At 34.5% G+C, this 15,084-nt stretch overlaps 1 protein-coding gene across 1 annotated transcript in view; it reads left to right on the forward strand.

Moving 5' to 3' along the window:
* LOC105470174 (ADAM metallopeptidase with thrombospondin type 1 motif 20) overlaps positions 1–15,084 on the forward strand; it is a 209,689-nt gene that overhangs the window by 35,490 nt on the left and 159,115 nt on the right. The window contains exon 4 of the mRNA XM_024789232.2: positions 10,900–11,159. Within this exon, the coding sequence (XP_024645000.2) occupies positions 10,900–11,159 (260 nt within the window). The remainder of the gene's footprint in view (positions 1–10,899; positions 11,160–15,084) is intronic.

Consider the following 15,084-nt stretch of genomic DNA (forward strand, 5'->3'; position numbering starts at 1 on the left):
TGGATATCTGAATTATGACTTTTTAACAAATATCCATCATAAATTACAGAGTTAATAACATAAAAGGAAAAGTTCATACTAATGTTTCATCAAGTTATTTGAAAATGGTGTTGAAAATAGTATTATATCAATACTTGAATTGATGGAGTAAATAGAGAAGTTAAAAATTATAAATGGTTACTTTGAATTACCTTTGTCTTTTGGGAAGTATTTTAGAATTCTTAGTACTTAAAATTATCTCAAATTATTTCTAAAATGATTTTACACACATGGAGCAGATAGTTAGAAATTGTGGTTGATCTAGCTCAGAAACAACCCCTATAAAAATTTGAAAAACAAAAGGGAGTTATTTGTTGTCTGCTGTTAAATCATAGTCAGTGGAGATGGCTTGGAAATGGAGTGCCCTGAAGGCTCATCTGAAAATAGGAAGATAAGATTAATGTAGCAGAATCATGTATTACTGTCAATTTTAATAGCGTTATGCCATATTCTAATTTCAGCAGCCCCACACATTTGCAAGAGTCACTTAGTAGATATCAATATTCAGCATGAATTCTGAACACACGGTTTTTCTTTGAAGAACAAAATGATACATTTCATTTACATGTTCAAATGCTAGAGTATACATTTAATTCACTGATTAAAAGATTTTCAAAAGCAAATCTTTTCAAGAAATAAGAGAGGAAGAGTTTGGAATATCGCATTGTTATATGTATAATCAATCATCCATCTAAATTCTGACATTAGGATCCATTGGTTTATTTTAGTCCGACTTCTTCACTTAGAATTTCTGGTAAATCGCATTTGAAGATGTGGAAATGTGGAAAAGCTTTTTTTTTTTTTTTTTTTCTTTGAGATAGAGTCTCACTCTGTCACCAGGCTGGAGTGCAGCAGCAAGATCTTGGCTCGTTGCAACCTCTGCCTCCCTGTTCTCCTGCCTCAGCCTCCTGAGTAACTGGGATTACAGGCATGTACCCCCACACCCAGCTAATTTTTGTAATTTTAGTAGAGATGAAGTTTCCCATGTTGGCAAGGATGGTCTCTATCTTCTGACCTCGTGATCTGCCTGCCTTGGCCACCCAAAGTGCTGGGATTACAGGCGTGAGCCACCGTGCCTGGCCAGGAAAGCATTTTTTAAAATGAAAAGGGTGAGGCCAGGCATGGGGGCTCATGCCTTTAATACCAGAGCTTTGGGAGGCCGAGGTGGGAAGATTGCTTGAGCCCAGGATTTCGAGACCAGCCTGGTCAATGCAGTAAAATAAATAATAAAAAAAAAAAGCAGAGGGCTGCACAAATGTTTCCCTTGTTTTAATGCTCTTAAAGTGTAGAGGTTATGATGCCAAAAGCTGGAAAGAGACAGTAGGTGTGCATGTTCCTTTCCATTAAAAAAAAATCTTAAAGGCTTTGAGTTTGTGAATTAACGTGTGCCTGTTTTCAGTTCCTGATGTATGCAGGAATCTTTGATGCGGCTTTTAAGGGAAGTGTGTCTTATACTTCTTTAGAACAAGTCTTATGGGTTGGTTTCTTGAGAATGCGGAAGAATAAAAAATATTTACTCTGTGACACTTGACCAGTGTGCTCCATTGTCCTGTTAGCACACATAGTGGGAGGAGGTAGGATTTTTTGGTATCTGTAGAATTAATGGGGGTAATTTGGGGGTTTCTAGTGCCTTCTTTTTTCCTTTAAGGCCACTAGATGAAAGGACATTATCAGATCTGTCTCAGGTTTTTATTCTAAGTAGAGCCAAAAGCCTTTATATCCAAATCTTGGCTCAGTTCTATGCTTCTACAATGCAAGAGGGACCTCTGTAATGCATATTTTTGTGAATGTGAGTAGCTAGTCTTTTAGGAATCAACATTTACCAACATGACCCTGGTTACTACATTCTCAACAGTCTTCATATATTACCACATTCAACCTTTAGAAGAGTCATGTGATGTGGAGTTCAGCTGAAATAATTGATACTGAGAAATCTGAATTCATGTCTTTGTTATGCCACTTACTCAGTTGGTGGCTGTTGAAATTTCACCTAATCTGTGTCACATGTCTCTGTGTTTTAAAATGTGCCCCATAATAGTAAGTGATTCAGGGATGCGAAGAAGACTGATGGTGTAATGATTTGTTTCAAGTTTCAGCTGGCCACTGGTAAGTTCATAATCTTCTGCAAATTTATTATTAGTAGTTAGGGCTCCAATTATTAACTCGTGAAACTCTTTGAAAAAAGTACTATGAAATATTTTATAAGCTGCAAGCTATAATTTTAAAGTACTGGTTGAAATTTCTAATAATATTGAGAAATCACAGAGGACTGTAGATTTTCATACACTTTTGTGTTATGAAATACTACTAATTTTTAAAATAAATATATTTCAGGTTTATATTTTATTAGTTATATTATAACAGACAGTTTAACCTTTCTGTTCCTCATTTTCCTCATATATAATAATAATAACCTCACATATAAAATTATGATGATTATTATCCTCACATAAAATTATTATCCTCATATAGAAAATGAGGATGTTTTATTTTATTAGTTATATTACAATAAGCAGTTTAACCTTCCTGTTCCTCACTTTCCTCATATATAATAAAAATATTATCATCATATATAAAATTATGATTATTATCCTCATATAAAAATTATCCTCATATATAAAATGAGGATAATAATAGTACTTACATCATAGGGTTTTTGTTAATGCTAAGTGAGATAACATATATGAAGTGTACTAGTACCTGATATGTAATAAGCACTCAGTATTGTATCTTTATTGTTGTTGATAGTAGTATTAATAAGAAAATGCAATAGTGTGGCAACACAGGGCATATAATAGATCCAGAAAACAATTTAAATCATAAGAAAATGTGAGATTTCACAATACATCTGATATGGTCACACTTTATCTCAAGGACCACCCAGGTATTTGATATGTTGCACATTCAGCAAGTTGTTTAAGATGTTAAGTCTAGAGTAAGCATCATTTGATTTTATGTCCTCATTTAAAAAATGGATGGTTGCATGCTAGTGAAGAAGTGTAAAATGTGTTTCCTCATCTGGTCAAATACAGAGCATTATATGAATTCTAGCCTGTGTACAGACATCAGAATGAATGTTGTACTTAATATTAGGCAAATCAAAGATCACATATCTGTCTTTGAATTGTTCCTATTGTACATCACAATTATTGTTCCTACCCTGAAGATCTGGCCTGATCAACTCTTTTGTCTTGCTCTTCAATATATTCTTTTCCTTCATTTCCTTCTCTCACTGCCTTTCTTCTATTTCCCTCCCCCATTATCCTTCCTTTCTTTATCCTAATCCTTTTTCTTTCTTTCCACGAACATTTACTGAGCACTTATAAAAGGCAGAACATATTGCCTAACAGTGTACTCAGTCTTTAGGGAATTTATAGCTTGGTGGTGGTGACTGGATTTAGGGGTGGGCTAGTAGGGAGAGGCTTAGACTGTATCTTATGGGCAATGAGGATCTATTATATCTCTTCCTAAATAAGGATGAGATAAAAGGAATGTTTCTAAAAATGAATCTTTTTGGACATAAATGAAGGATGAATGGAAGGGACAAGAGATTGAAGATGGCAGGAACGTTTGGGAGTCTCTGCGTCTAACTTTGTATTCATTATTCTAATGATGTTCTGAGGTGAGAAGGACCTGAATGAGTTTGGAGGCAAGGACCCTGCAGGAGAAGAAATACAAGGAGCATTTTGAAGGAGAAATGGCCAAACTTGGTGACTAGATACAAAGGGTGAAGGAGGGATAGGAGGAGCCCAATGGTAATGTTCAGTTTTGAATATGAGTTATATGTATTGGGAGGCTATTTCTCGCATTAATAGAAAGGGAAACTGTGTGTGGGAGAAGAAAATGATGAATTCAGTTTTGTATGTTTAAATATGAGGTGCCAGTAGGACATCCAAGTAGAATTATGGGATTCTAATTATATTATTATTTAACACTAATTTTCTAGTAGTTTATATTCTTATTATTTTAACCTCCTCCTTGCATTCTAGAATACACCTTGCTGTTATAAGAGATATTCAGTGATTGTAATTTTCAAGTGTTTTATGCTCTAGTGGACAGATTATCATTGTTGCATGATAGTGTGATTTTATATTTTGGTTTGGTTTAAATTAGTTTTGGGTCATAATACACTGTTATTAATAGAAGACAACACGTTATTTTAACATTTGACTCAATGGGACCTAAATAGAAAGGGATGCATTACAAAGAAATGATGTAATTGAACTGGCCAATGTGCTTTGAATAGTGACCATTTATGTAGGGTATTTGGAAAGGTAATTGTATCAACATTTGTAACACCACTTAGGTATAAATACAAAAAAGTAATGAGATTAAATATTTAGCCAAGAAAATAGTAATATATGCATTTTTTTAAAATAATAATTTAAATTTAAAATTACAATGATAAAATAAGCTCATCGTAATAATTTAAAGGGCACTGGAATGTTAAAGAAAGCATGTAATAGTTTTACTGTCTCCCTCTTCTGTCTCACTTATTGTTAAATATTTGGGGTGTATACCTTTTAGGCTCATTAGATACATTTTATGAGTACTTGCATATTTGGAAAAGAGTTTGTTTTTACAAAACTGGGATTAAACTACACACGCCATTTATATTTTTACTTAAAAATGCATTCCGGACATCCTTCCATATCAAAACTTATAGACCTAATTCATTCATTTAACAACTGCATAACATTCCATTATTCAGCTATTCCTCTATTGAGGATTATTGTCTTAATTGGTTTCTTATTTTGTCTCCTGGGTTTTTCAGTTATGCAAGCCTTTCATCTACAAAATAAAATCAGAACAATGAAAAAATTTTCTTCTTAATATTCATACTGTTTATTTCATTTTATTTTCCTATTGCTTTAGCTAGTATTACCAAAACAATTTTATATGATAGTGATGAGAGCCAGCATATTGCTTTAATAGCAGTCAGTTTGCTATATTACTATTTACTAAGAACTTACTAATAATATAATACATATTGATGAATATATGACCCAATACAAAATATAGGACCTGGATAACAACCCAAATGCAACCACATAATTTCACTCCCCTCACCCATTTTGTTCACTTGCCCCCCCCTTACCTGAAGCAACCAGCATTCTTAATTCCATGTTTGTCATCTCCTTGCTTTCTTCTTATGTGATGTTATTATACCCATATATGGCATATATTTTTATTTTAGTTTTTAAACTATATTTTAAAAACTATGTTGGATTTAATTTTCTCACTTTCCTTACTTATAGTGACAAGATTTATTAACACTGTTGTGTGTTCAAGAAAGAAATTATAGATTTCTTCTAAATTGTTCAATTACTTTGCCAAAGAGTTGTGTAGAATATTCTTTTATGGTTTATTCCATTGCTGATGAAATTAAACCCCTGAGATCTGTATTGATAACATTGTATTTGTTGTTAAATTTTGATTCTCTTTCCTTTTGTCTTTAAACGTCATTGTCAAGCAGAGGCCTTGTGTCATTCTATTACAAGGATAAATGCACACATATGTTCATTGCAGCACTATTCCCAATAGCAAAGACATGGAATCAACAAATGCCAATCAATGATAGACTGGAAAGGGAAAATGTGGTACATATACACCATGGGCTACTATGCAGCCATAAAAAGGAACGAGATCATGTCCTTTGCAGGAACATGGGTAGAGTTGGAAGCCATTATCCTCAGCAAACTAACTCAGGAAGAAAAAACCAAACACCTTATGTTCTCACTATTTATAAGTGGGAGTTAAACAATGAGAACACATGGACACAGGGAGGGAAACAACACACTTTGGGGCCTGTCAGGGTCGGGGGAGGGAGAACATCAGGAAAACTAGCTAATGCATGCTGGTCTTAATACCTAGTTAGATAGAATGAATAAAGTCTCGTACAACAAGGTGACTACAGTCAGCAATAATTTATTGTACATTTCAAAATAACTAAAAGAGTATAATTGGATTATTTGCAACACAAGGAAAGGATAAATGCTTGAAATTATTTATACCCCATTTACCCTGATGTTATTGTTATGTAATATATGCCTCTATCAAAATATCTCATGTACCTCATAAATGTATATACCTACTATGTACGCACAAAATATTTTTTAATAGTAAAAAAAATTTTAACTGAAAAAAAAAACACTCTGAACCAGGTCCCCAGGATTTGAATCCCAGCCATACTACTGATCAGTTAACATATGGCTAGATTTTGTTTATTAACTGAGTTCTATAAAGTTTTTGTGTTTTGATGGACAAATTCAACCCATTCAGTTTTGTCATGATAAATGATCTATTTAGTTTTGTTCCTTTTATTTGTTTTTATTTCTACTTCCATTACCTAGCAAATGTGTATGTGAGTTTCTCAAGCTCTATATGTTGTAGATTCCTCATCTGTAAAATGAGATAAACAATAACGCCTATCTTATGTGGTGTTATTAAATGTTTCAATGATAATAATAATAGTCTTTAAAAATTTATGCTTTTTTATTGCAGACTTTTTTTGTGTTCTAATTATCATCTCCTTCGTAGAAACTGTTTCTTTCATCATTTTATTTTATTTTATTTTTTAACTTTTATTTTAAAAGTAAATGTGCCAGTTTGTTATGTAGGTAAATCTGTGTCACAGGCGTTCGTTGAACAGATTTTTCATCACCCAGGTACTAAGCCCGGTACCCAATAGTTATTTTTTTTCTGCTCCTCTCCCTCCTCCCACCCTCCACTCTCAAGTAGGGCCTAGTGTCTGTTGTTCCATTCTCTGTGAACTTGAGTTCTCATCATTTAGCTCCCACTTGTAAGTGAGAACATGCAGTATTTGATTTTCTGTTCCTGCATTAGATTGTTAAGGATAATGGCTTCCAGCTTCATCCATGTCCCCCAAAAGATATCTCGTTCTTTTTTATGGCTGCATAGAATTCCATGGTGTATATATACCACGTTTTCTTTATCCATTCTGTCATTGATGGGCATTTAGGATTATGAATAATGTGGCAATCTTTCATTATTTTAGTTTGCACTGAATTATGAATAATGTGGCAATCTTTCATTATTTTAGTTTGCACTGAAACCATCTATTCTAGTTTAGTCTCTGTCAGCCTGATTTCTTCAAACCATAGTGCTTTCCTAATTGAATTGTGGTTTTTTTACTTGTTATTGTTAGCCTGTGAGATATATAATTTCTTAGCACTCATGCTAGACAGGCTTTTGGAGATTCTTCAGGCAGTGAGATAGTAGAAGATAAGACAGGATTTCTACAGGCAGTAGAAGATAAGACAGGATTTCTTTTTCTGCTAGAGACAAGTGGTAAATTACTTGACAAGAGGGATGCTTTCTTTTGAGGAGTGTGGAGATGGTTTTTCTCTTCTGAGGTGAGGGCTGCTTGTTGTCCCACATTGCAAATCTTATGCAGCGCTGCTACATCAGCTAGCATAGTCAGCCTTTCCCAGAATAGGATGCCACGCATGGATAAGGAAAGCATCTCTTGCTGAAGCTTTGTTCATTATCACTTCCTCCACCCCAGTTTTATTGATGTATAATTGATTGATAAAAACTGTATATATTCAAGGTATACATCATGATGATTGATATATGTATACATGTGAAATGATTACCACAATTAAATTAATTAACACATCATCACCTCACAGAATGATGTGTGTGGTGACAACACATAAAAGCTATTCTCTTAGCAAATTGCCATTAAATAAGACAGTATTATTAATTATAGTCACTCTGCTGTACATTCAATTCCCAGACGTTATTCATCCTATAACTAAAAGTTTGTGCGTTTGACCAGCATCTCCTCATTTCCTTCACTCCCTAGCTCCTGACAACCACTGTTCTACCCTTTGTGAAGCTTAGTTCTTGTCCTTTCTAGTTTTCTCCTGTGGACAGACATTTGGGTTGTTTCTAGGTTTGACTATTATGAATAAAAGTGCTATAAACATTCTTTGAAACATTTTTTAATTGTGGTTAAAAAAAAAAAAAAGGTGGCCGGGCATGGTGGCTCACGCCTATAATCCCAGCACTTTGGGAGGCCGAGGCAGGCAGATCACAAGGTCACGATATTGAGACCAGCCTGACCAACATGTGAAACTCTGTCTCTCTAAAAATACAAAAATTAGCTGGGCATGGTGGCGTGCACCTGTAATCCCAACTACTTGGGAGACTGAGGCAGGAGAATTGCTTGAACCCAAGAAGCAGAGGTTGCAGTGAGCTGAGATTGCACCACTGCACTGCAGCCTGGTGATGGAGCGAGACTCCCCCTCAAAAAAAAAAAAAAAAAAAAAAAAGTAACATGAGATTTGCCATCTTAATCCTTTGTATGTGTACACTTCAGTAGTGTTAAGTATATTCACATTGTTATGCAACAGATCTCCACGACTTTTTCATCTTGCAAACTGAGACTATATCCATTCACAACTCCCCATTTTCCCTTTTCTCTATCCCCTGGTAACCACCAGTATACTTTTTGTTTCAATGAATTTTACTATTTTAAGTATCTCATTTAAGTAATATCATACAGGATTTTTAAAAAACTGGCTTATTTCACTTAGCATAATGACCTCAAGGTTCATTCATGTTGTCATATGCGACAGCATGTCCTTCCTTTTTGTTGTTGTTGTTGTTGTTTTTGTTTATTTGTTTTAGAGGTGGAGTCTCATTCTTACCCAAGCTGGAGTGCAGTGGTATATCATAGCTCACTGTAGCCTCAAACTTGGAGGCTCAAGTGATCCTCCCACCTCAGCCTCCAGAGTGCCTGAAACAACAGGTGCATGCCACCACACATGCCTTCCTTCCTTTTTTATACTGAATAATATTTCACTGTATGTGTATACTACATTTTGTTTATTCATTCCTTTGTCAATGGACATTTGGGTTGCTTCTGCTTCTTAGCTATTGTAAATAATACTGAAAGAACATGGGTGTATAAATAGCTCTTCAAGACCCTGCTTTCATTGCTTTTGGATATTTACCCCAGTAGGATTGCCGGATCATATGGTAGTTCTATTTTTATTTCTTAAGGAATGTCCATATTGTTTTCCATAGTGATTATACCATTTTACAACCCTACCAACAGTGCGTAAGGTTTCCAATTTCTCCACATACTTGCCAACATTTGTTATTCTCTCTTTGTTTCTGTTTCTGTGTGTGTGTTTAATAGTAGCCATTGTTATGAGTGTGATGTGATATTGTGGTTTTGATTTGCATGTATTTAATGATGAATTGTGCTGAACATCATTTCATGTATGTGTTGATGATTTGTATAATGTATTTGGGAAAGTGTTTATGCAAGTCTTTATTCATTTTTAATCAGATTATTTGTTTTCCTGTTGTTGAGTTGTAGGAATTTTTTTAAATATTCTAGATATTAATTCCTTATCAGATACATAGTTTGTAAATATTTTCTCCTAATCCATAAGCTGCTTTTTTGCTTTACTGATTGTGTCCTTTGAATAATATTTTTTAAGTTTGATGTAGTTCCGTTTGTCTATTTTTGCTTTTGTTGCCTGTGCTTTTGATGTCATATCCAATAAATCACTGCCAAATCCAATGTTATGAAACACTTTCTTTATATGGTTTCTTCTAGGAGTTTTAATATTTTGGGTCTTTTAGATTTGTAACTCATTTTGAGTTAGTCTTTGTATATTGAGTGGTCTTGGCACTCTTGTCAAAAATCATTTGATCATATACACAAGGGTTTATATCTGGAGTCTCTGTTGTAGTTCATCAGTCTATATATTTGTTTTGCTGTGAACTTATACCAGTTTTCTTGTGAACATATGTTTTCCTTCTCTTAGATAAATACCTAGGAGTGGAACTGCAGGGTCATAGGGTAGATGCATGTCTAATTTAAAATTTGCCAGATAGGTTTTTCAAGTGATTGTACCACTAGGTATTATAGCTCTTTGTAATTTTAGTCATTCTGGTAGGTAGAATCATTTTTTTTTTTTGTCTTTTAGTTGAATTGGTATTGAAGCACCTAAAGATACCTGAAATTTTATCTTTACTATGTTGTTAATTTATTTTTTGCCTCTTTCAATTAGAGTATAAGCTTTATGAGGTGCTATTTGCTCCTCAGTATCTAAATGTTTCCTGATATGCATTAGGCATGCAATAAATGTTTCCTTTAAATTAACAAATAAATCAAAGCATAAATATTTATCTTTTCCTTGATTGAGATTTCTATATATCAGGTATATCTGGGATCTCCTCTAGGGTCCAGTAATTGGTCAAGGATATTTTAGTGGCCAAGTCACTTCAGGAGAAAATGGCAGGAAAAACTTTTTTTGCCTTTCTGGATTCAATAGATTCACCCACATATTGTTATTTTGCTTAATTTTCTGTTGTTCTTGGTGCTTTTCACATGTGAAGAAAGTTTGTTTTGTTCTCTATTTTATAAAGTTTCACCCTACAAAATGTTACTACTCTGTAATGAGATTAAATGTCATTGTTGACTTGAAAACCTAATTTACATACTGAGAAAAACATAAGAAGTCCTGGATATTTTTATTTTCTACTTGGTAGTTAATAAATACATTTGAATAGTCATACCTTTTCAAATATGACTTAGATACAATTTTACCTTTTCAAATATGACTTAGATACAATTTCTTGTTGGTAAAATCTAAGAAAATGTGAACTTTTGCAAACTTTTTATTACTATAGAAAGCAATCTTCATGACAATGCTGTACAATACTATTTTAAATAATAATTTCTCTTTGTCCTTTTATTTTCATGTTGGGAACAAATATGTAAGTATTAAATAATTTTGGCTATTCTATTTTTTGCGATATTTTTGGTCACATCCAATTTAATGGTTCTATATTATATCCTTTTTTTCTCCCTAGAAAGTCAAATAAAGGAAACCAGTTTACCCTTTCATACCTACAGAAACATGAATGAAGATCTTAATGTAATGAAAGAAAGAGTTTTAGGACACCCATCAAAAAATGTACCATTGAAAGATGAAAGAAGTCAATTACATTCCAGGAAAAAACGTCTTATATCATATCCAAGATACGTTGAAATTATGGTTACAGCTGATGCTAAAGTGGTTTCTGCTCATGGATCGAATTTGCAAAACTATATACTGACTCTAATGTCAATTGTAAGTAAACTTAATGTGACTTTTATATTTCCTAAAATGTTTAGCTTAATGAAATTTTAAATGTCTAATTAAAATTTTTTTTCCAAACTTTTTAGATGTAATTTTGTATCTAAGTTTAAGCCAAAAATAAGATTTCATTGAAGTTTAGTTTAGATAGAGGTATAGCAAGTATCCTATTCTGTTACTTGGACACCTTTCTAAAACATTTAAAAATCCACAAAACCACTTATAGAAAATGCTTGAATTATTCTTTACTTCATCACATGAATGGCTTCTGCCCTCTAGTGACAGGAACTGTCCTAGTTGCATTGATCTTTTGCTCTTTGAATCTGAATTTTAAAACCTCACCCTATTTCTGCGCAGAGGGGAGAAGATCCTTTTTTTATTATGACTATATTCTCCAAATCAGAAATTTGGACACCTAACATCTTAAGTTATACATGTATTTATGGTGATAAAGGGATAGGCTATTACTAATAGAACTGTCCTAACAAATTTGGAATTTAAGATCACAATAACTCTCAGGGTCCTTGATCTGATGTTAATACCTTTGTCAAGCAGTGGTAGTGTTAGTATCCATAGAACTGTATTCTAGAGCTGGTGAAGGGTGCCAATTCTGTGTGAGTGGCATCGCCCTTCATCCTTACGTGTATGTGTGTGAGAGAGTGTGTGTGTGAGTGTGTGTGTGTGTGTGTGTATCTCCCTCCACCACCCTGGGACATTCCTGAATTAGACCTGTTATTTTAGAGTAATCACTAAGGGTAGCCATTTTCATGCTAGTTTAGTTGATGAATTATTGGCCAGGCATGGTGGCTCACGCTCGTAATCCCAGCACTTTGGGAGGCTGAGGCGGGAGGATCACCTGAGGTCAGAAGTTCGAGACCAGCCTAGCCAACATAGTGAAACCTCATCTCTACTAAAAATACAAAAAATTAGCCAGTCGTGGTGGTGGGTGCCTATAATCCCAGCTACTGGGGAGGCTGTGGCAGGAGAATCGCTTGAACCTGGGAGGCAGAGGTTGCAGTGAGCTGAGATCATGCCATTGCACTCCAGCCTGGGCAACAAGAGTGAAACTACAATTAAAAAAAAAAAAAAAAGAATTACATAGCCACCTATTTATAGATTCAGGGTATTCGGAACATATCTCATGACTGGAAGTACTTCTATTCACATATAGGGAATTCAGGCCCACTTAGTTGAAAAAACTTAGCCAGTGCATATCTATAGGACATTGTAAATTTCTCTTAGCTAGATATTACCAGTTCATTGTGACATGAAGATCATAAGATACAATAATTTTTCTAAAATATGACATTTTACCTTAAATTCTTACTGTTATACCATAGTCTATGTTACCTATACACAGTATCTGATACTGTGGGTACTCAATAAATAGTTACTGAAAGTATGAATGGAAACATGGTTAAAGTATTACTAAAAGTAATATTGTTTTTCAGAATTCAGTGCATTGTGATAAATAAAAACAGAGATATATAAAATAATTTTTTGAAATTGTGTAAAATTGACCCTTATTTTGTTTACTTCAATTGAATTTTTGTAAATGACAACAGAAGTATAGATAGAAATTTATCCTGATTACTTTTTTTTTTTACTTCTGAATTTGAAGTAAAATTACCTACATGTATTACCTAGATGTATAATTATCTAAATGTTAGTATGGCAAACTCTAAATTATGAAGGGATTCTAATGAAAACTATGATGTGGAGGATGTCAATTGTTATGTACAAGATTGTATCAATTTTATGGAACACTGGGATATATTTTGCAATAGAAAATGGTTAAAGGAGATGGCATTCATTAAGAAAGTTGGGGGAGAGGATGTGGAAAAATAGGAACACTTTTACACTGTTGGTGGGATTGTAAACTAGTTCAACCATTATGGAAAACAGTATGGTGATTCCTCAAGGATCTAGAACTAGAAGTACCATATGACCCAGCCATCCCATTCCTGGGTATATACCCAAAGGATTATAAATCATGCTGCTATAAAGACACATGCACACGTATGTTTACTGCGGTACTATTCACAATAGCAAAGACTTGGAATCAACCCAAATGTCCGTCAGTGACAGACTGGATTAAGAAAATGTGGCACATATACACCATGGAATACTATGCAGCCATAAAAAAGGATGAGTTTGTGTCCTTTGTAGGGACATGGGTGCAGCTGGAAACCATCATTCTCAGCAAACTATTGCAAGAACAGAAAGCCAAACACCGCATGTTCTCACTCATAGGTGGGAACTGAACAATGAGATCACTTGGACTCGGGAAGGGGAACATCACACACCAGGGCCTATCACGGGGAGGGGGGAGGGGGGAGGGATTGCATTGGGAGTTATACCTGATGTAAATAACGAGTTGATGGGTACTGACGAGTTGATGGGTGCAGGACACCAACATGGCACAAGTATACATATGTAACAAACCTGCACGTTATGCACATGTACCCTAGAACTTAAAGTATAATGATAATAAAAATAAATAAATAAAATAAAATGTTGAGATACTTAAAAGAACTCAAAAGTTATGCAATATATATCATAAAAATATTATATATATATGTATCTTCAGTACATCAAGGCAAATTTAAAACATTAATATTTTTATTAAAATGTTAAAATTTTTTCTCAGAAAAAAATAATTGTTTACTGGAGTCAGTAGTCATTCTAGTAACGTGTTTCTCTCTAATGTATTAGAACAGATAAATATATTTTGTCTAAGTGGGAACTATTTAAATTCATTTTGTATTGAAGAAATAAATATTTTTAACCTTAAAAAAATAAAAATAAAAAAAAATAAAATAAAAAAGAAAGCTGGGGCTGGGCTTGGTGGCTCACGCCTGTAATCCCACCACTTTGAGGGGTCGAGGCGGGCAGATTACCTGGAGTCAGGAGTTCAAGACCAGCCTGGCCAACATGGTGAAACCATGTCTGTACTAAAAATACAAAAATTAGCCAGGCGTGGTGGCACATGCCTGTAAGCCCAGCTACTTGGGAGGCTGAGGCCGGAGAATCACTTGAGCCCAGGAGACGGAGGTTGCAGTGAGTCGAGATCGTGCCACTGCACTCCAGTCTGGCTGACAGAGTGAGACTCTGTCTTAAAATAAATAAATAAATAAATAAATAAATAAATAAATAAATAAATAAGGAAAGAAAGTTGAGTGGGAGAGATACTGAAGGAAAATTGTTAGATTTGATAGATTTTTAAAACATGGTAAATGACAGATAACTATTGTCAGTGCTTTGGGCATACTGACCAGAAGGAATAAAGGAATAAACACAGGACTAATTTTGGAATAGTTTCATGCATTTTTGGTGACATCACCACCCTCAGAAAGGTTTTGTTATCTACATTTTACATAAAAATCAGTATTGGCCAGTCACCATGGCTCACACCTGTTATCCCAGCACTTTGGGAAGCCAAGGTGAGTGGATCATGAGGTAAAGAGATCAAGACCATCCTGGTCAACATGGTGAACCTCATCTCTACTAAACACACAAAAATTAGCTGGATGTGGTGGCGTGTGCCTATAATTCCAGCTACTTGGGAAGCTGAGGCAGAAGAATCGCTTGAACCTGGGAGGCGGAGGTTGCAATGAGCTGAGATTGTGCCACTGCCCTCTAGCCTGGCGACACAGCAAGACTCCATCTCAAAAACAAACAAACAAACAAACAAAAATCAGTATCATCACTGTTAGAAGATATTGTGACATACTTTGAGATAACTAAAGTTGTCCATGGAAAGTGTAAAGCCGGAGTTAATTGAAGGGAATGCAGACAGACCTTTTGACTTCATGGAAAGCAAATCTGCATTGAAACAATGCTTGAAACAACAGATCAATGCATGTACTTCTCATTTTCTGGATTTTTAGGCCTACTAGAAGGAGAGCAGGTTTCTGTT

The sequence above is a fragment of the Macaca nemestrina genome, chromosome 10 (assembly GCF_043159975.1).
Source record: "Macaca nemestrina isolate mMacNem1 chromosome 10, mMacNem.hap1, whole genome shotgun sequence".
In the NCBI taxonomy this organism is placed as follows: Eukaryota; Metazoa; Chordata; class Mammalia; order Primates; family Cercopithecidae; genus Macaca; species Macaca nemestrina.